The sequence below is a fragment of the Vidua chalybeata genome, chromosome 3, assembly GCF_026979565.1.
Source record: "Vidua chalybeata isolate OUT-0048 chromosome 3, bVidCha1 merged haplotype, whole genome shotgun sequence".
In the NCBI taxonomy this organism is placed as follows: Eukaryota; Metazoa; Chordata; class Aves; order Passeriformes; family Viduidae; genus Vidua; species Vidua chalybeata.
This window is the reverse complement of record NC_071532.1, coordinates 41806509-41831326: the sequence shown is the minus strand read 5'-3', so window position 1 is coordinate 41831326 and position 24818 is coordinate 41806509. Positions and strand designations below refer to the sequence as shown.

Genomic DNA, 24818 nt, shown 5'->3' with positions numbered 1-24818 from the left:
CTACATTTCCACTCTTTAGCAGTGATCTCATATTTACATTTACACAAGTTTTATGCAGTACTCTTGGAGGTACTCTAACAGCAAGAGCTCTCCATAATGAAGGTCACAACAAGTTATGTAGGTTCCACTATTCTTGTCAACATTCATTTAACTTTGTACATCAAAAACATTATGTTTTTAAATGCATCATTGTTTAAACCTGAGGCAAGTGCTAGAGCACCAAAATCTTACTTTCCTTATGCATATACATGTAAGTGTGAACACACATTAACAACCAGTCTGGGCCTGTTGTGAGTTAAGCACAGAAGCACAAAGATCATTAGAACAGACAAGATCAATAGGTCACCTATAGCAGCTTTCTACATTAGAGCCATAAAATTACCTCTTTTAGGCAATGATACAGAGCTGGTATAGGACAAACTTCCTATAGGAAACACTTTCATAACAGTTTTTGTGCTGGGTTATGCTCATAATCATGAACATCTATTAAAAAACTGCACAAGACCCATAGCCATCTCCCAGTACACCTAGCAAATCAGCCTAGTACACTCTGCCTGCTGCCAAACACATTTAGATCCTATGAGGTCATGTAATGAATCATTTCCAGATTTCTGGTGCACAGATGTCAATAGTTTTCATTCTCCAGTATAAAAATAAAGCAATTACATTGTGGGGAAGTGGAGAAAAAAGCTAATGTAAACAGACAACAATTACAGCCCTACAAACTGCCTGTCTGCATCCATAAAGGTGCATAGCAATGACTGATGTAGGAAGTTAAAAACTCTGCAATTTTCACTTTATCTCACAAGATACTTATCACACACAATACAGAAATTACCCTGAACAGTCTTTACAGCATGCATGGGAGCTCCTCTCCATGTTAAGAGCATTTCATGAAGCACTGCACTGTAAAAATGAAAGACTGTCAAACTACTCCAAAACTCCAAGTAGCAAAACTGAAAAATGGCTACAACCCACAGTACTGCAAAGCATGAAGAGTAAAATGAGTTCCAATAATTCCAAGCAGTTTAAAAGTCGCATTTCAACCTAGATAGCCAGCAAAATTACTTGCATCTGGCAGAAGTTGAAAAACGCACTGTCCTCCAGCAGCAGCAATGAGAGAGACAGTTACTGTGTACTCCAGTGAACACAAGGGGTCTCTTTTGGAACACAGCACTCTCACAAACTGAACAAGTGTATAAAGTCTCTACCTATTCAAAACTGGTTTTCCATCTCCATTTTCACAGACTCTGGGAAAAATCTGCACTCAGTGAGATAGTATCTGTAACTCTGTAAAAGGAGTACTTTTAAACACAGAGCATATCCAGTATGAAACTCCATCCATTGTAAACTTTATCACAGGCATACTCTAAATTATTAAATTATTAGCTCCCAGTTAACTACAGCTTGTTCCAGTAATTGTGGTGTTTCTCAGGGTGGCATAAACAGTTTTGGAAACCCCTCCTAAAAAAAAAAAAAAAAACAACCAAAAAAAACCAAACAACCACCAAAACAAAAAAAAAAAAAAAAAAAAAAAAAAACAAAACAAAACAAACAAAAAAAAAAAAAAAAAAAAAAAAAAAAAAAAAAAAAAAAAAAAACAAAAATCCAAATAAAGAGCCAGTAACATTAAATGCATGAACTTAGTTTTGGCCAGACTTGGGAATTACTCCAGACTTGTCCACTTAGAAAAAAAGTGTGTACCATTTGCTAGGTTGCTTGTCTTAGGTGACTAAGTCCTTTCGAGACAGATCAGGCACAAATGCTGTCCCAGCTGTTTCAACTCTCCATGCTTCAGCCACACAGACACTGTACCTAATGTTGAAAGCATAGTTCGGTTTCCATGTTTAGACTTGGCCCCAGTGAAAGTGTCTTGTGGTGCCAAATGCCTTAGTGCCTCTAACATGGCAATCTGTCTTTTGGGAACTGACAAGAAATATATTATTTCTATTTTAACTGACCCTCAAATAGCTTGGCACACTAATATGTGTAAAATTTTTATTAAAGTTAAAAAAAGACAGTTTCTCACTCCTCAATCAGAAGTATGTAGGATTCATGTACCTTAAAAAAATGAAAAACCCCATCTCTCATTGTGTACAAAAGGAAAAAAATGAGTACTAAAAAGTAATAGATAAATGAATGAATGAATTAGGAAACAGATTCAAAAAAGCATGAAGGGCAGTTGTAAGTGAAACAATCTCTCAATCCTCTCCCACTTCACTTGGGAAGAATTTAGCATGAACCCAGCAGCAACCAGTCTAAGGCTTCAAAGAAAGAATTCCTCCTCCTCCTCCTGCAGACAACAATAAAAGCCATATAATGGTATCAGGATTTCTGCAAGTAATATTTAATGAATAGATTGGGTAAAGGCCTTAAGGTCTAATAATGCTGGCACACACAATAGCACAGAACTATATATTAGGACACTGTGAATATATGCACCAGAGGTGTCATTTTAAAACATTAAATTAAAAGGATATTGAACCTCTCACCTCCAGATTGCTGGTGAACTTGCAGCATATACAACATTATGCAAATATTGCTTTTATTTTAGTTCACTGCAACAACCTAGGTGACCAGTCAGAGACTAGAATCTAAAATAATAGATTGGAAACTGCTTTTTCCTTCCTCACTCCAGGAAGTCCAGAAAAAGATAGGACACTGTGAGAACAGCACTCAATTATTGTACTGTGGCTTGTTTTACACCTTTTATGCAGACAGTTCGGTTTCCAGGGTTGTGGGAACAATTATTTGCAAATAACAGTTTAAAAAGGGGGGGTAAGTGGGTAGAGAATAGCTATTTTAAATATTAGATTCTTGTTAGCACTGAAAGAAGTTTTAAAAATCTGTAATAAGTAAGGAGTTTAGCATGTAGTTGCCCTCTCCCTCTGAGAATAATAATAATTTTTTAATTTTTTCTTATTTAGGGCTTCAAAAGCCTTTTCTTTTTTTTTTTTTTTTTGCTATTTGCTATCAATACTTTACACTTCCCAGACTATTGAAATTGTAGTAATGGCAAAGGTATAAGCACTACAAATTTTCATGGCCACATGTGAGTGTTTTCACAATTACAGATCATGGCTGACAAACATCTATTTTTTTTAAACACATTCCAAAGTCTTCTGCTTATTCAGAAGAGTTTATTTTTTTAAGCAAACCAGCATCTTGAAAAAAACCTCATAGACACTGCATTGTTGATGGGCTTCTAAACTAGTGAGCAATTAAAGCCTGTGTTATCTAAAAAGAGAACCATAAGCTCTGGCTATTAGCTTTTTCTGAGACATTTACACAACCCTACAAACCTTGGAGCAAGTCTTGCATATTGCTAAAAGGCAGCATAAACTTATAAGAATTAGTATAATAAAGATGAACTTTTAAAGAAGAGAACAATAAGGCCAATTAAAATCCAAGCCAAGAAGCAAGTGACCTATGGAACTTGAAACTAGATCTAGGAAAGGGAAGAACAGTATGTTAATTGCCCATTCCACAACTGCAGTGATTATGAGCTGTGATTCTTGATGGGTTTTTTTAAAGTCTGTATTCCAGTACAGGTACATACCGCCTTTTAAATCAGCTGACGCCCCCACGTACTGGAAGTTGTCCATATTAATTACATCAATAATAGGAGACACAACTCTGGTCTTGTCCTAAAATAAATGTTAGAAAGTAATATTGAAATAATGAAATCAATATATAAAGATTCAGGCAGGATGTGATGTTGAACAGTTCAGCAGGATTTCATTAGCATGTCTCCCCAGCTCTCCCCCTACTTCCAAAGAGCCCGTGCTGAGAATAGCACTGCTTAGCACTGCTTCAGATAGCAGAAACCATAGGATATGACTGGAAATCCTCTTTCTATTCTAGGCTACTTTTATTCAGTAATCCTCCTTGTCTGACTTGCTCTTGAAGAAGGCAGCAATCTTGTGGTTCTAAAGGCAGTCAAGCAAACAGCCCTTCCATGCTTACTTTCAAACACAATGCAAAAAAAAGCATCCAGACAATTCATATTTTTCACAGCAAGTCTCCAGCCATGCAGTGGACTACAGTCTTATTATTGCAACCTTTAAGGGACACTTAGGCCTTTCTGCACTCAGAAAGGTCTTAGGTTAATGCCAATCCATTTCACACTAGAAGAATCACACTTCAGTTACAGATACTCAGATAGGAAAGAGAACCTAAATGCACCTGAAACTCATGGATACTATTAATCTCCAGCAGTCAAGATTCCAGTGGTACAGATAAACACAGTCCTCTATCCAACCATGGTCTCATATACTATTCTGAGCAATGTTAATTATTTTAGCTGATGTTTTTGCCAAAATAGTTTAAGAACAAAAATCTTTCCAACAACTTCACATGCATTATCCAGCAGAATCACAAGACCTCAGTGTTCTAAAATAAGACTCATCTAATGTTGGAAATGCAGTATTATGGTTAAGCCAGTTTGTCTCCATGACTTATTACTTGAATTCAAAATAAAAGTTTGGAGCTGCACAATTTAACATCATTCAGAGAGCAGATCACTTCAAAACAGCGTATCATCAAATCTGTGAATATAAAAAAAATGTTTTGAACAAACAGGAGATATTTTGGTAACTCATATTATAGAGAAACTGTTTTCATGGTTAAAAGAAATACAGCCTAAACACCTCAATTTTAGGAATTTATTTTATGTCTTGAAACAACACCACATATATTCTAAACAGTGGTTCAAGCAGTGTATCCCCCTTACTAACCAGTATTATACAGAACAGATTGCAACCAAATTAGTATGAAAATAGCTTGAGGTCGTAAGAAGAGACTTAAAACCAACTTATACAAAGGCTTTGCTTTGTCCAATAAGAACCTTTAACATCCATTTTCTTTTTATTGAACCTTAACTATTCAATCTCTGCTGATAATAAGTAAGATCTAATTACACAATGGCATCTATTAGGTCATTCTGCCTGAGTGAGCAAAAGGTCATGAATTTCTGTATCACCCAAAAGAGGAATTCAAGCAAGCCCAAGAGAATTCAAGAATAAGTGAAAAGCTGACGACACATTGCTTCTTCCATTTCCTTTACTATCACTGCAGCTATGCCACCCAGGCCAAAAATCTGCTTTTATGAGAAATGTAATATGACATCTAATCTGGTCTCCTACTAAAAATTAATTTATTTGGTCTAAAGCAAATCAAAACTAGAAATATAAACCAAAAAAGGCAAACCTGCCATATTCTCCCATTGATCACATCTTTAGCTCCTGTTTCTGCTAGTGATAGCTTCAAGCCCATGTTTGCGACAGCAAGCAAGGCACAGTTTTGCTAACTGTGTTGTACTTGGGAGGCAATTACAATTTACTGCACCTTCACTGCAAAGTCCTCTGTGTGTGTGTGTGTGTATGTACACCTTCCTACAGCACTGAAATGCTTTAGATGCACCCATGCCCTCATTTTAGGCATTCTATATATAGTGATAGAATTAGGAAACTCCCTTAAATAAAGATTGCTGAGACTGAAGATAGACTTGTCCAGTTATTCACAGTATACCTATGAGAATAAAATACAAAAATGAAAACATCCATCCTTTCTTTCTCTTTTATTCCTTAGCTGAAATTGAGACAGCTTATTCATCTATGCCCCTCTCTAAAAGTATTTTTGAAGAAGATTTGTTTTTTTTTCAAATGGTTCTACTTGGGCAGGTTGAACCTGGTGGTAAAAGCTGCCCGAGTTATCAGGCACATTAGGCGGAGCTTCATTTAGGCTTCAGCTTATCTCCACCAAGATGCATAAGCAGGTAGCATGTTCTCTCTATACATCTGACCTTTTACTGCTGGTCTGATTATTTCCATCAGTATCGGTGCAACACCACACTAACACTACTTGCTATACCTAACATATTTAAACAAGTCCCAGTTGTTTCTCTGACAGCCAAATACCCAGGCAAAGTGCAATCAGTCCAATGTATAACCCTCACATTGTTGGCTTGGAAATGTGCTGCCTTTCTGTGACTGGAAATTACAGGATTTGCTCAGTAGCAAAGCAGAAAAAAGCTTTCTACATTCTTAAGGTGATGCTTTGCAGAGCATTAGAAAGTTGTTAATGCAGAGACTGCTGAAAGACAGCTTGTGGGTCTCCAAATTACAGAGTTCACTCATTTAAAAGACTAAAAAGCAGCTGGTCCCTTTAATCACACCATGGATAAATAAATACCTTGCTTTAGGATAATTTAATGTAGAAAATCTTTTGCCTTCTAATGGAAGGCGCAACTGGAAATCTGTATACTTCTTGGTGAAGATAATGAAAAGAAATAGCCTGCAAACACTGCAAGTGTCTAGCACCTGAAAATTTGTAGCAAACCACATCATCTTGACAATTTATAAGGAAGTTACAAATACTCTAGAGAGGTAGACTTTATATATTGTTCTCATAAACCATGAAAAATTATCCTCGAGATTCTGCATTCATTGTTTCCCCCCTCTAAAAGTCTCAAGACACTTCAAAGATTAAACTTCACAACACTCTTAAGAGAAAACATAAATACTTTCCTTTTAGCATTGTGTCAGTTAAAAGTAGACTCACTAAGGTAAAAAAAAAAAATCTGAGACAGACATGAAAAAGCAAACCACATCTCACTTCTTAATCTTAGTTATTTCTTCCTTTTAATATCATCCTTGCTTAAAAATACCTTCCTAAATGTGATAATTTACTGCTACACTATGAAAACAGATTAGTTCAGTTCTGCACCAGAATCTTTCAATTTACTTTTCTCATACAATTGCTGAATTCTAAGAACAGAATGTCAAAGTGTTGAGAAATTTGAAAAGGAAAAAGCCAAGTAGATGAATGCCCACAAAATTGCTTGTAGTTATAGGTGCTTTCAGGACTCTGTGTACTTATTACTATGCTGACATTTTTGAGGAATCAAAGGATTAATCTCCACTGTCTCCTCATTTAATCACATTCACTCAAAAAAAATCTAGAGGGCATAAAAGGTAGTCTTAAGAATCAAGCAGAAAAACACTCTCCAGGAAGGAACAAAAGATATACCAGCTCTAGGTTATATGAGTACACATTCTGAACTCTAAAGTGGTCATCCTGTGTGTATGTTGCTTCTGCATTGAGCTTTTGCTCAAATTGCTGTAGAAAAGTCCCTAGAAGAATCAGACCCCCTCCAGAAATGCTAAGCAAACACAGTTCCTGAAAAAAGGAAGATATCCTAACCAGGAAACCATCTTATAGAAGAAAACTGCGGAATGGATCATGCTTCAATTCAGGAGGAAAGCTTGATATCTCAGGTGTCAGAGGCAGAGCTTTCTAAAGTGGTTATAGCACATCAGATAGAGTACAGCAGAACTGACTTGATTCAGACCATTTCTTGGAAGCTGTAAATTCTTATATCTTAACACACACAACTAAAAATCCAACAGACATAAATGTCAAGGGGGCAATTCTGGAACAGAAAGAAAAAAAAAGAACAAAACACACTTTCTACCAGATATATAATAGATTTTGCTGCCTATCAGAAAACACAGTATTCATGAATAGGAGCCTTGACCTGAAAAAAGTTACCAGTGAGGCCAGAGCAGAAAAGAGTTCACATCTATTCAGCTTCTTGTCACTGAGACTATCCTAAAATGCTGCCAATTAACATCAACTAACATATGCTGTCTGCCCTGTGAGCTGAATTAATCCATTTAAAATAACAAAGAGCTATCATATACAATATATAAACACTAACCTGGCCTGAATTATTTGAACAACCAGAAAACTTAAAAGCTGCTTTTTCAATACCCATAGCTGTTGGCTGGGAATCTTTGCAGATGACAGTTAAATGGAATTCTATATTCATAATTTATTTAACAGTACATCAATCTTTTAAGAATAGAAAAATATATTCATACAGCTGAAAACTATTCAGTGGCACACAATTAGTGTATACTGTGGTGACAATTGGAAGCAGCAAATTTTGAAGGATCTAATAATTCACATGCCACTAAAATGTGGCTGCTGCAAAAAGCAAAATATGCACCAGCTTCTCCAACCTAATACACCCCATGCAATGATGGATCTTCACAAAATTGCCAGCAATAAGAGGTTTTACATTCTGTTACAATGAAAAGGTAACACTTTTTCAAATTCCATATCAGTTTCAGAAAGATAAATGAGTATGAGCTGTAAAAAGTCATACAGAAGAGAAATGGGAAAATTACCAAGTAACTGTCTTACCAAATGCAGGGTTTTGCTGACCAAAACGACCACTTCGCTTATAAATAGATGCTTCAAATAGTTTACACAAAAGGCCTGAAAACAGTTCCCATGTCCTATAATTCATTAGTGCTTTAGCTGCAAGCATTCTCCACTTCTTTTAGAGATATATTTTTATGCCTTCAAATTTATTTTCCTAGTTAATAATTACAGAGAAATTCCCCCAACCCTTCTGGAAGCTGCAACACTTTAGATGGGTAAAAAAAAAAAATAAGAGGAAGTACTATGGTATCCTTGCTCAAGGGCTTTGTAGGCTCTAGGTACTTTAACAGTGTCCAGGTTTGAGCTGATTAGTTATTTCTATTCCAAAACAGGATTTCAACTGCTGATGTGTCCTGGGCAACTTGCAGTATTTCTGGAACACCCACTAAATATAACAGGCTATGGCCAATTTTGTGAGGTTCAATAAGGCAAAGTGCCAGGTTCTGCACTTGGGTCACAATTTCATGCAATACTACAGGATTTGGGATGCTGATTGACATCAGCTGAACATGACCCAGCATGTGCCCAGGTGGCCAAGAAAGTCAATGGCATCCTGGCCTGGACCAGCAACAGTGTGGCCAGCAGGACCAGGGCAGTGATCATCCCTTTGTATTGGGCACCACTGGGGCCACACCCCAAATCCTGTGTCCCATTCTGGGTTCCTTACTCCAAGATATTGAGGTGCTGGAGTGTGTCCAGAGAAGAGTAACAGGGAGCTATGAAGGGGAAGCCTTTTGAGGAAGAGCTGAGGATGTTTAGCCTGAAGAAAGGAGGCTCAGGGGAGAGTTTATGACTCTGTACAACTACCTCACAGAAGGCTGGGAAGCAAGGTGGGAATCAGTCTCTTATTAAAAGTAACAAGCATAGGAAAGAGGAAATAGCCTTAAGTTACATCACAGACATTTGGATTGTGTATTAGGAAAAATTTCTTCACTGAAAGAGTGGTCAAACATGGGAACAGACTGCCCAGGGAAGTGGAGGGGTCACAGTCCCTGGAGGTATTTATTTAAGAGATGTGTAGATGTGGCACTTCAGGGATATGGTTTAATAACGGGCTTGGCAAGTGCTTGGGTAACAGCTGGACTCAATCTTAAATGTCATTTCCAACCTATATGATTTTATGATTCTAAAAGCATCAGGGAACCAAACAGAATAAAGAAAATCAGTCATCAGTTGATAGCTTCTTCATGGGCATACTGAGTATATGGGGTTTACTTCCTTCTCTCTCCCCCTTTCTGTTTTTGGGGAATACAAAGGAAAGCATAAGGTGGAAAAGTGAAGAACTGGGCATTAACCAAACAGAGTAGCTTAGCAAAACCATTTTGATCAGAAGCATTCTGGAACCAAAACTTTCCTGGAAGACCAGCTTTCCAAAAAGGGAATGCAATTAAGAAAGAGTAAAAATGGGGAATGCAAAGGAAAGCATAAGGTGGATAAGTGGGCATTAACCAAACAGAGTAGCTTAGCAAAACCATTTTGATCAGAAGCATTCTGGAACCAAACCTTTCCTGGAAGACTAGCTTTCCAGAAAGGGAATGCAATTAAGAAAGAATAAAAACCCTGTTGTCTTGAGTGTTTCTCAGTGCTTTTTTGGAATAACACATCATTTAATTTCCACTTCAACTGAGTTCTTCCAGAGCAAGTTAACAAGTATAACCAACCCCTGGAGAAAACCATATAATTTCACTCTCAATTGCTTTTCCAGGACACAGACTAAGCATCATTTTCATAGATGCTGAGAGCCTCTAGCTCCTGCTAGTTACCATGAGAATTTTGGTTTCACAAGTCATCCGCTCTCCTATTATCACATTGAATCTTAATGAGGTATAAAGATTCAGGTAAACTGAATCACATCGAGATGATATTGGTAGAGGAGAATCATACTTTGCTCTAAAGATTTTTCAGCTTACTGAGGCAGTCCCCAAAAAACTAAGAAAGCATATATTTGAATTACTTGCAAATATTCACATTTTATGTTCCTGTGTTCACAGATTAAATGAACAAAAATATGTTTTAATCACAGAACACTCCAATTGAGATTTCCATCATCTTAAATCAGAGAAAAGACTTCCTTAGGAAAATGAATAAAATTTATCTAGTATAAACCAGATGGCTTTAAAATTTAAAACCTGCTTCTTCAGGAAATTACTTTACAGCTCTTTACTAACCTCAGCTACTCTTTCCAAAAGTGGTTCCAGCCAGTGTTCATTGCACTCACAGTGACTATCCAGGAAGGTCAACACTTTGGCTTGTGCTGCATCTGCCCCTCTGACACGGGAGCGCATCAGGCCTGAGAAGTAAAGATAAAAAGTTTTGAGTACTTCCTGGGGAAAACAATCAACAGTAGTAAGAAACTATTGCATTCTAAGTTAGTAATTAGTTAAATTACTCAGACGGGGCAAATACACAAGTTCCGTTATCAAAATCAGATGCTCGTTAAGAATTCAGTGAAATGACTTCATACCAAACAGCCTGCAAGTGCCCAACCTATTGCACTCTACAGGTTTCCATCAGATTTAAGTAGAAGAAGCAAAGTACCTTTTTCAAAACAAGTGATACACAAATACAGATGAGTCTGCATTACTCTAAGTGGTATTTACACCAATAAATCTTACTTAAGACTGGACCTGAAAACAATGTATGTCTCCTGAAGTTCTATTATGCAACTAAGGAAAGCACTATCATTAACTTACCCTCCCCACCTTTTTGCCACCCCCCATCTTAGTACTTACCAGAGTCTGCACTCTTCTATGAACTTCTTCAGGAAATAACCATGCTTCATTAATTCCTATCTGAGAGTCTTACCCCAATCCATTTGTCTTTCCTCTGTGACTACAGCCATTCTCTTGTTTTGCTGTTTGTCTGTTCTAAACAGGTATCTTTAGGCAGAAACTTCCGGCAAAACCAAAAAGTTTTTCTCTTCTCTATGTCTCAATTACATAGATACCCTCACTGATTCACCCTGCTCCTTCCCTTGCTATATATACACACACATAGCAAGCTTCCTCCCATTCCTTTGCAGATTTCCTCCCTACTTTTTTCTACTACTATTCAGAAATTTGTTGACTACTTTTTGTCATGTGAGACCAAAGCCAAGTCTAGTTTTGTTGGTTTTTTTTTTTTTTTTCTTTCTTGATTGTTTCCCACTAAATCTGTTCTGGTTTGTTTGGGCATTTCCCCCCCTCCTACTGAAATACTGTATAAGAGTCAAGCCTGTTACTTACTCCTCTCTTTACAAAATAAATATGCAAAACATGACTATGCCAACAGAATACAAGATGCTTAAGAGGAAAAGCTTGTTTGCTCCGACCAACATTCAATAACAGCCCCATCAAGATCCTTTTCCTATTTCTTATTTCAAGTGTGAGCATAGTTCCAGATACATGTTGTGCAATGGCTCTCCAACATTTTACCTTTTATCTGTGGCACACTGTCATCTACCTGTACCTCACTGACTTAGTGCTGGTGCCTTAATTTCAGCCTTTGAATCTGTTCTGTTCAGTTTTTTCCACATCAAACCATTCCTCAAACACTATCGCTATACTTTCTTTTTTTTAACTTCTCAAATTCCTCCCCCCAGAGTTTATTATTTCTAAATAATATTGTTGAAAAGCCTACTGTCTTACTTTAATTCTACAGAAAACACACAATAGTGTTTCTAATTTCAGAGTTTAAAAAAAATGGATGTGAGCACTTTGGTCATTGAGTCCTCCACAATCATATTCAGGCTTATGATGAATAGAGCTGAAAAGGTTCCACTGAACATTTATTCTATGGACTACCACACCCTCAAACACATCTGTTCCCATAACAAATTCTGGTACTAGAGATCCGACTAATTGCTACTAATATTTATTTCTGAAAGAAAGGCAGTTAATGTCATCCTCTTCACTGACACCATCTCTTCACTTTAACTTTTGTTTTAAAACACATTGCTTTCCTCTATTGTTCATACTACTTAGTATGAACAAGCACCCTACACATTGATTGATTTCACCAATTCTCTTACATTTTAATTTGTATGTGTAATATTTAATCTTAATCTTAGAAAGATACAAGCTAATACTCTGTCTTCTATCTGCAAACAGTTGTTCTCTTCTGACATAATAGATTTGTCAAATTATATTTAATTTTCAGATATACTGATGTACAGTCCTAAGCATGTATTTGTATATGCCTCTCAAATTAATATTTAAAATCACTAAAAGAAACAAACATCAAAAATGCGTTATTTCATTCTGTTTTTTCCCTTACTGCTATCTCCATCTTCAAATTATACACTGAAAAATGACATTAATGTACTCAGAACCTGGCAACCACAGCAAGTCATAAAAGACCTGCTTTCCTAATAAGCCTTTGTTCACAAGTTCACATATTCCAAACAGAATATTTAAACACTAAGAACCCATCAATTATTGCACTAACTTTAATTATGGGGCAACACATGTTTTGTGCATGTTGTTTCCAATTCCTGACAATCTAATGATTCCAGCTCTTCCCTAGGCCAGGCCAGCAGTCTAGAAGATACAGCTTATAAAAATTAGCAAGCACATATGTGCTAATTCAGTCAGCTATTTCAATTGTCAAATCTCAGTTATTATTTCAAACAGCTGTAGAATAACAGTTGCCTGTATCTAATACTTTAAACTCCACTGTCAGTGAACTGCTGACTGAAGGGCTCAGTGATGTGAGACCATAGTTTACAAAGCAAAGTAGAAGAAAATACAAATGTAAGACAAATTTGTTACAGGGCACATTGGCTTCAGAAAAACCAGCATACTTGGTCCCAGTCCTCCTGGTTACTCAAACACTCAAGTCAAAGCAAATTGTTTGTCCAGCTGTCCATCAACTAAATCCATAAAATTATATCTAATAGGGAAACCAGCAAAAAAAGAGGGCCATTTTTAAGCTGCTTCATTTCAAACAGATACATTTTACAGTGAGACCTTGTGTACTATGGAAGCAGCTTAACTAAGGATTCAGTGCAGGAAGAGAAAGGAAAAGTTGAAGATTAATGCAATCCCTGAAGGAAGCTCACACTGTAAAAGCCAACAATGGGCAATTGTGCAGAGAACAATATAGAAACAATCACAATTATTGTTTTTACTACACAAATACTTTTTTTATTCCTTCTACTAGTAGATTTATAAAGTGAAGATCTCTCTTCCAATAAGGAAAGTAAAGCAGAATGGTCCTTTAAAAGACTTGATGAAAACTTACAGATAAGGCAGCATAGTGGAATTCGTATCTTACTTCCTTAAAATTAAGCCTACCTTCTCGCCGATCATTTCGAAGAACCCGTACTTTTTCAATTTTTCCCAAGAGAGCCCCATCATCAGCTTAAAAAAAATAAATAAATATAAGAATTTTAAAAATAAAGAAAAAAATCAAGTGATGAGAACCAGTTTAGCATCCAATACTCTATATCAGAAGAGAGGCCATCTTCAAAGAAAACAAAAACTCTGTAGGTGAAAATGTTTGTGGTCATAATTAGTTATCATCTCACAAGAAATAAAGAAAAATTACCAGGCTAAGAAATTACTACCTTCACCATGTTACTTAAAGCTAGCTTAATTTTACAGTCCTGAAATAATTTTATTTAACTATTTTCTCTTTGCTTACTTTGGACAGTTTCTACATTGCATAGAGAGAAAAAACTTCCATAAGATTAAATAAACTGCTTTCTTTGCCTATAAGAAAGCTCACTTTCTAACCAACATTAAGACAAACCTGAGCTAAGCTAGTATTAGCAAAAGTATTAATGCAAATATATACATTAGCTTCTTCTAAGACATATTACTCTGAGGTCCATTTCAATTGTTTAAACTTCTGTCATGATACACTAGTACCTACAAGACACTGACTTATTTTACATTCAGTAAGATTTTTTCTGAGAGACTGATGGAGACAGGCATTCATTTAAAATGGCGCTACAAAAACATTTGTTGCAAGCACCATGGGTTTTATTTTTACTTAAGATAACATAATATGAAAAGGCTCTTTTTAAAGATACACTCTTATTATTTCCTGTTAGGTGAAGGACAAGATATACTGGAAATATTTATAGAGATTTCACATTTCAACGATGACAGATATGGAAAAGTTAAGACCTGGTTATGGCCGAGTCTCTACAAACTCCTATTCATGTGTCCTATTCTCAACTGAGTCGCCTATCAGCATCAGGAAATCTTACCAGAATAAGCACTGTAAGGTAGGATCCTGTAAAAGTACTTACGATCATTACTGTAGTCATCCACTAGTATGATTTCCTTAATAAGATGTGATGGACTTTTTTTAAGGACACTGAAAGAGACCAAAACAAAAAAGCATTCCAGAAGTATTAATTTTCCATAATAATGTCAGAAAAGCAGTTACTTAGTTAAGTTGCAGTAGAACCTAGCACAGGATGTTACTTTCAATAACAGCTGTTAGCCTGTACTTACAAAAAGTATGAAGAGGCACATGTATAATTTTGTGTGTTCCTTTTTCCCTGTCTCCCTACCTCCCCCACCCCCACTAGTCCAGCCCCCAGAACTCTGTGCATTAGACAATGTCCAACATGGAACTTTTGCAGATACCTTTGAGTCAAAAATCACCTGGGAATCCATCTACCCTGTTTTCTTGGAACAGCCAGCCTCCAAACATCATCTGATAATCAGTCCCTTAGTTTCATGTATTTTAGTTAAGGTGAGCAATTTTGTTTAACATTACTATTTCAGGATGTAAGAACTGTAAATTAAAACTTACCTTTTCCTCTGCAAATAGTTCAGAACAGTTCAATAATGGGTTGTTACTTCCCTTTCTTATCACAAGCCGACAGAAAGGAATGGCCTTAAAGAAAAATTAGGCTCTCTTATGCATACCTGACAACGGTTCGAAGCAAAGCAGATCTTGCCTCATTATGAAAGGTGATCACCACACTAGTGGCTGGCAAGTCTATCCGCCATTGTTTCCTTTGGCACCTGAAATAAAAAATACCTTGTCATTTCAACATAACTTTTATATCCCAGGCTTTGTAGATGGCCTTCATTACAAAGCAATTATCTATTAAACTTATAGACATGCTGCCTAAGAAGAACAAAATAGCTTGTTTTCAAGTGAAATTATAATCAACCTGTCTTTTGACACTTTTGGCAGCTGTTTTAGTACACGAAAGCCTAAAAAGTCAGTGGCAGATATGGGCAGGTTCAGACAAGCCACCAGGCCATCATCATTGCATTATGTCAAATGTCTTTTGTGCAGCTGAGTATGAAACCAGAGCCCTTCTTTTACACTAAAAGCATGCAATACATCCAAGGAAATATGCATATTTTTAAAGAAAATGCACAGATTCACAGGGCTACCATATGTTTCTTCTTTAGAATGGCATGTGTCCACTTCTCCCTTTATTTTTAAAGCTTCTGTAACCTGGCCTTGCTCATAGATAAAACTAGTTTCTAACCTAATGAGAACTTGTAAGGATCATAACATTCAGAATTTGAAGAACAGAGCTAGCTGTGACAATGCTAAGCCAACTAAACACAGAACCATATCCTTCCAAACCATAAAGATAATAAATATTCCATCTATGTCAACTCATTTTTCATCACCTCTAGAAACCTGAAGTTAATATAATAAGCAAAAAGAAGCAAATCCCAAAATGCTTCCTTCAGGACTACATACAGTTAAGCTATTTAATCTAATAAAATAAACATAAAAAAGATATTATGCTCATTGTATTAGAAACTAACAGTTCTAGAAAACAATGTATATTGAGTTTATGCCAAAAGCATTACAAAGTGACAAGCCATGATACTGATTGCCATTTGTGCAGTGACACACACCAATGATGTATTTCTTCCATATCCTTTAACTAAGGGGAGAGTTTTAACAGGCCTAGCTGTCTTCAGAAAGAATAAACCCAACTAGCATACACCTGTAGCAAATTCAGTTATTCATTACAGTACTTATTTCAGCAATTCAATTTATGTACTCTGTGCGGTATTAATCAGACCAGTTTTTAAGAGAAGTTTGCCACCCACACTTCTAAAACCAGGCTTCTGCCTGTATAAAAGCCCACTCCACACCTGATTAAACATCTGCAACATGCACCATAAACAATGCAACCTCCAACTTTTTGGAATCAGGGAGCAAGCAGTAATCTCCCTCTTCCCCTGGCCCACCCTACAACAACGCAAAAACCTGTGGTATTTTTGATACAACACAACCATAGCGTCACACACAGTGTCTGCATGAAACAAAACATTATCATGCTGCAGTGACCTCACTTGGCTCTGAATAAAAACAGTCTATGCCAAGCCTACAACTGTTGTGCCAGATTAGCAGGGCTGTCTCTGCCTTTGTGGTGGGCGTACAAGATGGCTTTGTCACTAGTGCCCAGTGTGGAACGAATAAATCTCAAATGCCTGCGTTCCTGAAAAATAAAGAGTAGCTTCTCTAGTGTGAACTTCTGGCAATTCATCTAGACAGCTAAAAGACATGCAATTATTATACTCCAAAGTCTACAGTGCCTAAGAAGATATTCTTTATCCTGATAGCTTTCAAAATACCCACAGAGGACAGAGCTACTGTGCACACAATTATCGCACGAAGCACTTGCATTAGAATAATTTAAAAGTCACATTAAACTTATATTGATCTCTTTGCAGAAGAGAGTACTTGAGCCAGATCACATATTAGGGGGAATTACTCAAGGCAATGAAGCCTCTCAATTTTAAGAAAACTCAAGAGAAGAGCACTACTGTGTATTTCTGAGGGAGAAATAAGACTTCTAGACTTCCAAATAAAACGGGAGGAATGTTTCATCAAGTATTACTGTTTTCAGCTCTTCACAAATCCCTGCTTTAACTGACCCAGTATCAGTCTTCCTCCTACTCTGCTGCGTCAACAGGGCCACAGTTAAAATTCAAACGCAAGAAACAATGTCATGATTTTTGGCACAAAGACTAAACTTTGTCTCCTCAAGCTACAGCAACTCAATTTTACATGCAGAGTAAGAAAATACATTTAGTTAAGATAGAACTTGAACTGAAAATTTCAATCAAGACCTTCAATGTTTAACATAGGTCAGTAAAATCAGTTAAAACATGAAAAGTACATTCCTTCCCCCAGAGATTTGGACTGGTTAATTTAATTAACAATTTTTCCCAAAACCTCTGTGATTTGTTTGAAACCACTTTTTGACAGAAATATACATTTTAACCAGTGCAAGGAGAACATTCATTCACTTCAACTGGTACTAAAGACACAAGAAAGTTTGTTTCTTCTCTACTTAAGAATAAAACTTGAGTGCGAGGTCTTAAGCTTCTAATAGGTGCCAAATGACAGCAAAAACAGCTTAGTGCAGCTATAGTACTTGACAGTAATTCCTAAAAATCATCACAACACATCAGTGAGAAGATGTGATCAGAAATCACTAGTCCAAAGCATACATGGGGAACATTGGTCCACAAAAAACACAGAATATTTAATCCTTTATCCCACTTGCGGGAAGTATTTTAAACTGAAAGAAGGACAGCTCTACGAGTTTGCTATTACATCTGTGACACCCACTTGTCACTTTCTGGATCTCCGAAATCTACCATGAAACAAAAGGAAGAGGTTTCTTAGACTTTTGCAAGTGGTAGTTGTGAGCATCAGCTGGAGTGAGAATCCATGTTCCTGCTCAGAGTACTCTCCACTTCCATTCTTATGTTGTATCTGCCTGTTTTTCCCTTCTTCCTTTTGCTTAAAACAAAGGCAAGCAGCTAAAATGAAAAAAAGGGTCTGGTGGTACTGCTGGCAGGCTTTCACAAAAAACATGAGGAAAACTTTTGTCTTCCTGCTTGTAAGAGTTTGTATGATGTAAAAAAAGACTTAACAATATAGTATTAAAAGATGCATAGTTACACTCACATCTACATATCTCATGCAGAATCCTGATAAACTGCTTCTAAACAGTCTAGAAAATTTCAATTTTCATTTTAATTCTAGCAATTAAAAAATTTTGCTATGTAATTTTTTTAGTCAATAAGCCTCTTGGACATATCAATCCAATTACTAACAATTAATAACTTAAGAAGAAACAAAGTACTTCCTCACCCAAGCTTCTTTCCTTAAAGAAGATTGCAACAGCTCCACAAGAGATCTTAATCTCAACCCAGTTGCCTTCAATTTTATAGAAACTAACATGCTTCAAAGTGTCTCGTGCTCAGATATTCTTCTTCCTTTGGCTATTGCTTTTGTTCTTTTCATTGCACACTTCCCAAAAAAATATTTCATGCAGCTTTTTCAGCTTTTGCAGTGAAAATTCTGCCCAAAATAGAATGAAAATTAAATTCAACATGACAGGGAACTCATTAAGAACAGCTTGAAAGAATGATTGCTTCAGTTTGATTTTCTGTTTCGTTCATTTTTTCTTTAAAAGTTGACTATCCACAGACTGATAGGCACTTAAATCTGCTCCATGGCACAGACTAAGTAATAATCCCAGCTCAGATACAGCCTTTCCCCAGTAACATCTCTCTCTCTGGGTTCTTTTCCAGCTCTTTTTAGCGGAAACACTTAAGCAAGTCAGCATATAATAACAAGGTTAACAGTTAAAAGAAAACATGGCCATTGCAATATAATTTATCTCCTGACGTTTCTCTTATTTAAGTTATTCTCAAAGGACAGCCTTTGTCTTTAGAGACGTGCCCCTCTCCCTCCCCAAGGTTATTAGGTATCTAAAAAATTCCAAATTCAGCATATCTGAATCATAGAAACTTCTAAAATTTGGTAGTTGAGTTTGATCTCTTGGAAAAGAATCTGACCTAAAAAGTTAGAATACCTTTCTTGTGGGGAAAAAGTATACACTATGAAGAAAACTCAAAAGTAATTTTAAACTCCTCAGTACAACATCACTGGCATTGTGCTTTTCACTGCCTTCTTGGCAACAAGTGAAACACCAGATTCTTCCTACTTTGACATGCAATTAACAACAAATTACTTGCTTTACTTCATCTACAAATACTTTGCATAAAGAAACCTAAACCCACACTTTTATACAAAAATTACTGATTTCTATACAAATTTTCTTCACTAGACCATTTCTGATTAAAGACCTTTATGGGAAAAAACAGGAACCTTCCTTTTTTCTCTCCTCTTCTGGTGTCTTTTTCCGCTTCTTCTACTTATCAATCTGTGAATGTACATTCATCCTAACTGTAGAATTAGTTATGCAAATTAACCACACATGGTTGGCTAATTTTATGTTTCAAGATTGGCTTGCCTAGTTTTTAAAACCAAACCTGGTTTTGTATTTTCAAGTTAAGAAGTCCTAACGAGCAACTTTTTTTAAGCAAGACTCATGGAAGTAATTAAATCATTTTTAAAATTAAGGTTTCCTTTAACCAGTAGTAAATTATCTTTCCTTACTGTGAAGTGTACTGTTTCCTGAAACTGCACAAGCAGCCTGAAGTATAATTCCATCCTATGTTTACCAGGATGTGAATAAATTGATTCCTTTAGGTTTAGCGTTGACAATCATCACATACAAACAGAATCACAGAGTCACTGAGATCCAAAGTGGCCCTGGAGATCTCTGAGCCCAAGTTCCCTCAAAGCAGTGCCTGCTACAGCAGGCTCTGCACTGAGCTTTGAATATCCCTAAGCCTGGAGACTTCACACCCTCTCTGGGCAACCTGCTCCACTGTTTGATCATCCTCACTGTGAAAGTGACTTACAAATGTAGAAACCAAGAAATGCCACCACATAAACAGGAACAAAGAAAGACTGAAATGCAGCACCAGTTTGGATATATAATACACACTGATGGAAGTCCTGGAAACAGAAAAACTTGAATAAGTTTGAATAACTTAACCCACTGTTCAAGGATCAGGGAGTTTACTGTTACTGTCCCTTCTAAAGCTGGAGAACTCCTGCTTCAAAAAAAGCAGCTCAAAAGCGATAAATACAGAAAGGCTATTCCAAGCCAGCATGGCTCAGTTTGGCACTTACTGATCATGCCTAGTGTCAGGAATGCTTCGGTCCATTCGCAGTTTGTCGCTTTCCACCTGATTGAACTTATTCCGCGCGTACGGATCCTGGCCAGATCGCACCACGGTAGCGCCAACATAGGCATCCTGATGAAAGTCTTGCCACCGAACTTTTCCTACAATAGAAAAACAGGAAAATATCTGGTTTAATATTCATGATTTAAGGAAAAACACTCAGTAATCCAAACACAATTCATGAAAATTAAGTAATTAAACTTCAACAGTACTGTTAACTGTGTAACATCAAAACTCACTTTTGCATATTAAATTTGTCTAGACTATCCTACAAATTAGTATCAAATTTTTAAAACAATGCAAAGAATCCGCAGAAATATGAATACCAAGCTTCACTGCCACATGGATTCAGAAGTTTGCCTATATTAACTGAAAATAAAGAAAATACTGATTTAAGGGTGTATAGTTCTGTCTGTGACATCTTTAATCTTTGATTCCAGACTCTAATACTACTTTGCAGTAACAATTCTCCTGTCTGTTACATCAGGCCATATGAGACCACTAATCAACATATGAAATGAAAAAAGCCATGACCTGCTCTACTTCACACTTAATCTTACTTCTAGTTTCAACCCTTCCAGCTTCTGATAGCTCCTTTTTCCAACTTGTGACACTTCCCACTCCCTTTAATATTCAAACAGGTTACTTAAGGCCATTGGGGAAGTATAAAGTTTGGTCCAGAATACATAAACATTCCAAAAAAGGGAAATAAGAACTGCTGGAAGGTGCAAAATTGGCTGATCTAACCCTAGAAACAAAATTTGTAGACAGTTCTGTTAAGCAGAAAAAATACCTGAGAAGATCTGCCAGAAACAGAGTTAAATAAGCCAGGCTCTTCAACTTTTGGGGATTTTTTTCTCAATACATACACAAAGTAAACACTTTGCCAAAAAGGTATACACAGGTAACCAGTCTTGTTTCCCTTCTCCAAACAGAAGCTAAGTTAAGGTAGGCCAAAGACTACAGAAAAAAGGCATCAATAGCAAAGAGCTTATACTGTATCTGGAGAGCCTATGACTGAAAAAGAAAAATCATACTTCACATGTTCCTGGGGATGGACGTTGCCAGCTGCTTAAAAGAAAGCTTGCCTTGGTTAGTTCTTTCTGCAAGAATTCATAGTATTTCAAATGTTTGGCCAAGACATATTTGTAAGCAAAACACGAGGATTCATAGAAGTGAAGCAAAACCTGTGATGCTATCTCATTAGCAGTTGTGGTTAAACTTTTTTAATTGTGTAAAATATTCAAATTCAATTTTTGTTTTTCTGTATGCTTTAGTATGTCAATTGTAGCGATATATGAAATCTCATTAATGCGAAACAGTTAAGGAGCAAAATTAGTTTATGGAAGCATTCACATGAAATGAAGATTCCTTAACACTTAATTTTCCTAACTCATCCTCAAGGCATGAGGATTTCACTCAAACAAAATAAAAATCACATTGCTCTGCTATTTTCCAGCATGTGACAAATACTGAGCAAGTATGAGGAAAAAATAAATTACACCAGCAGCACAGTTAGGAAAATCTGCCAAATCAAAAGCTAGAAAAAAAACTAAAAAAGTATGAACCTTGGCTGAATCTTCAGTCAAAATAATAGTCCCAAGGTGACTTTTCTGTTGCCTGCCAACATCATCCACCAAGAGAAATGAACTTCTTTTTTACCAGAGGCTTTTACAGTATCTCAAACCTATTGAAGGACAACACAAGCATACTAGCATAGAACCATGCTCCCTATTGTTTTATCTCAAAGGAGCAGTGAAGCAGGTAAGATTTAAGGATGCTGAAGCTACAAGAACAGAGAAGTACATGTTGCTAAAATAATCCTAGCACTTTCAAACTACAAAGAATTATGCGAATCAGAACAACTGCAGTGTTTTATGGCTTTCACTGATAAATGTTTTATGGCTATGGATCTTTCATAACAAATCTTACTGTAATACCTGGAGGTAGTGTCTCCACACTTTGTGCCTTGTCCTCCACATCATTGCCACGCACTTCTTTCCTTTTGGGGTCAATATCATTTGGGTCCTCCTGAAAAAAAGTACATAATCTTTAAAAGAATCTTAATTTAGTTTTGTGTCTTCAAAGTATACTAGGTTTTCCAGATTTTAAACTTAGAGTGGTCCAAGAAAACAAGGATTTTAAGAGAAATAATGATTATTCTATCCATTACTTGGAAAGCACAACAAAAATTGAGTCAGACTTTCGCAATTAACATATGTAAAAATTCTTCTTTGAAAGAAAAAAAAGGAAATCTATTAGGAAGGATGGAATTCTTTTTTTTATCAGTTATGTTCCAAGGAGCTACTCGGACAAAAAGGTTAAGCAAGATCTGAAGTAAGCCCTGCTCTAACAAGGAACAGCCTAAACAGAAAGTTATTTGATAAGAGAAATCAGGTAATCTAGCAATTACATCCAGAATGGCAGCCTTACTATTGGAAAAATACTTTCAAAATATTTTCATGTGTTAATTTCATTGGCATTTATTCTGGGCTTCACAGGCAACTCTGCTGGATTTGTGAATGCAGAGGTGATTTAGATGGGTGGGGGGCAAATAGTTTCACCAACGCCCTCCTCCAATTTCCAGCATTTATTCTGAACCTGAAATCTCATTTTCATTTCAACAGGGAAAGAAATAGAACCCCAACCACCACATTTTTGCATTCTCATTACCACAGAAATACAAAATAAGAAGCTGGAATTACTCCATTATGCATTTGGAAGAAGTGGAAAAGAAGCTAACTTCAAAACAAAACGAAACTAGCAACTGCATGGACTGTATGCCAATTTGCACACTACACTTAGCCAACTGATTTAAGTGCCATCAGCTTCTGTTGTTCTTGCACACTTGCCAAAAGAAATTCCATTTCCTTTTCTAAATCTGCACCAAAGGAGTCCCATCTATATTGGGACTGTCCTGAGAATATCCCATTTATATTGGCACTATCCTGAGAAAGACAAGACCTTTACTACAAAATGCAAGAAGATACAATACTATGCATACACTAATCACGGAGTGCACTGAAGCCAAGCAATGCAGAACAGTTCTCATCTCTTACAGGAATTTTACAGTCTCCAGATCAGAGTGACGGTGTATGAAGTGCATACTGGAAAATGTCTCTGCTGTCCCAGCTCCTAAGCCACATTTGGGGAATTCTTTGATGGAATAGTAAGCAGTTGGAACAGGCCTAAGTTATGCTGGGGAACATTTCAACCACAAATGATACCATTTCAGCTTGTCCCCAGGCATCTCAGAATTTTCCAATGTAAATTCAGCTTAAGTCTCTGAGTGCTAAGTTGGCACTAATAGTTAGAAATAATGGTTAGAAATATGTTGAAAAAAGGCAACAGATTTCTAAAATACTGAAATTAAAAACTAAATACCGATGCTTTTTTTTCCCTCCCTGAGAAATACAGCTAAATCAGTTAAAAACTGAGTATTATTAATGCATGCTTTTCATAGCATCATGGATCAAGGATCCCAGAGAGATGTAATTTTAACAGGTTCTTATATCATCATGTTGGTACATGCTCTGGGCTACTGTGCCTTGTGGACATCAATTGATACCTCTGCTTAGAGAAAGCTTTAGGACAACAACAACAAAAAACAAATAAACAAACAAAAAAACACCAAAGAAAACCCACACTAACACAAAAACACACTCCTAAAACCACATAACATATTTCAAGAAAATGTTTATGACTCACACTGATGAGGGAAATTATATGTCACTGTGCACTGAGTCCCACCAGCACAGTGAAATAGATACTTTCTGTGTTTTGAGAAAGTTGTATTACACTCATTATTTGGGTTTGTGCACCATTTTGAAGACACTACAGAAACACTGAAATCCAAGTATCAACTGTAGCTGCTTCAGCAAAGCTCTTTACTATTCCAGATGACTGTAATGAGTCTAAAAAACATGTAAGTTGAAAAATAAATGCAAAACATCTGCTAAACAGTAGTAATAATAACAATAAAACCAATAATGCAAGAGTTTCTCCTGTAATTAAACAAAACAAACTATTGAGTGCTTCATCACTGTCCCCCTCCCTTTAAGTCTTTGGGGTAAAGCTCTGCCTTCCCATTAATCCTTCTAGGTAAGGTGCATGTGCCATTGAGAATAATTATTTACCAAGTTCTTCCACTTTGGATTTCGTTGCTGCTGGTTTTTATAAAATAAGCATAAACTACCAAAGGCAAAGTTAGATTCAGAAATCTTATGGTTAAATGCCATTTTGAATTCTTATAAATTTGACCCTTTCAGGAAACTACTTGGTACAGGCTACAGATATTTTTTGGGTGAGCTAAGCTGCTAGGATGGAAGTTGCCACTGCATATTGCTTGATGCTCATCCTGCCTCCTATGACTCCTTATAAAGCAGTATTATGATGGGAGAGTATGGAGCATTAAGGGATATTTACCTTGAACTTTGGGCCCCAGACTAGGACTTTGTGGCTCTAAAAACAGCAACTTAGTTAAAACTGATATGCTGGTGTAAGCACTAACTTTCATCCAGTTAAGGCTTTGGAAGATATATGTGGGAAACCCCTACCTTC

General features: G+C 36.6%; 1 protein-coding gene across 1 annotated transcript in view; it reads right to left on the bottom strand.

Moving 5' to 3' along the window:
* Positions 1-24818, bottom strand: part of GALNT2 (polypeptide N-acetylgalactosaminyltransferase 2) — an 89887-nt gene that overhangs the window by 16165 nt on the left and 48904 nt on the right. Inside the window, exons 2-8 of the mRNA XM_053939315.1 lie at positions 22199-22289; positions 20206-20359; positions 15093-15191; positions 14465-14532; positions 13503-13568; positions 10398-10519; positions 3560-3647 (exon numbers count right to left, since the gene is read on the bottom strand). Coding sequence (XP_053795290.1) covers positions 3560-3647; positions 10398-10519; positions 13503-13568; positions 14465-14532; positions 15093-15191; positions 20206-20359; positions 22199-22289 — 688 coding nt within the window. The remainder of the gene's footprint in view (positions 1-3559; positions 3648-10397; positions 10520-13502; positions 13569-14464; positions 14533-15092; positions 15192-20205; positions 20360-22198; positions 22290-24818) is intronic.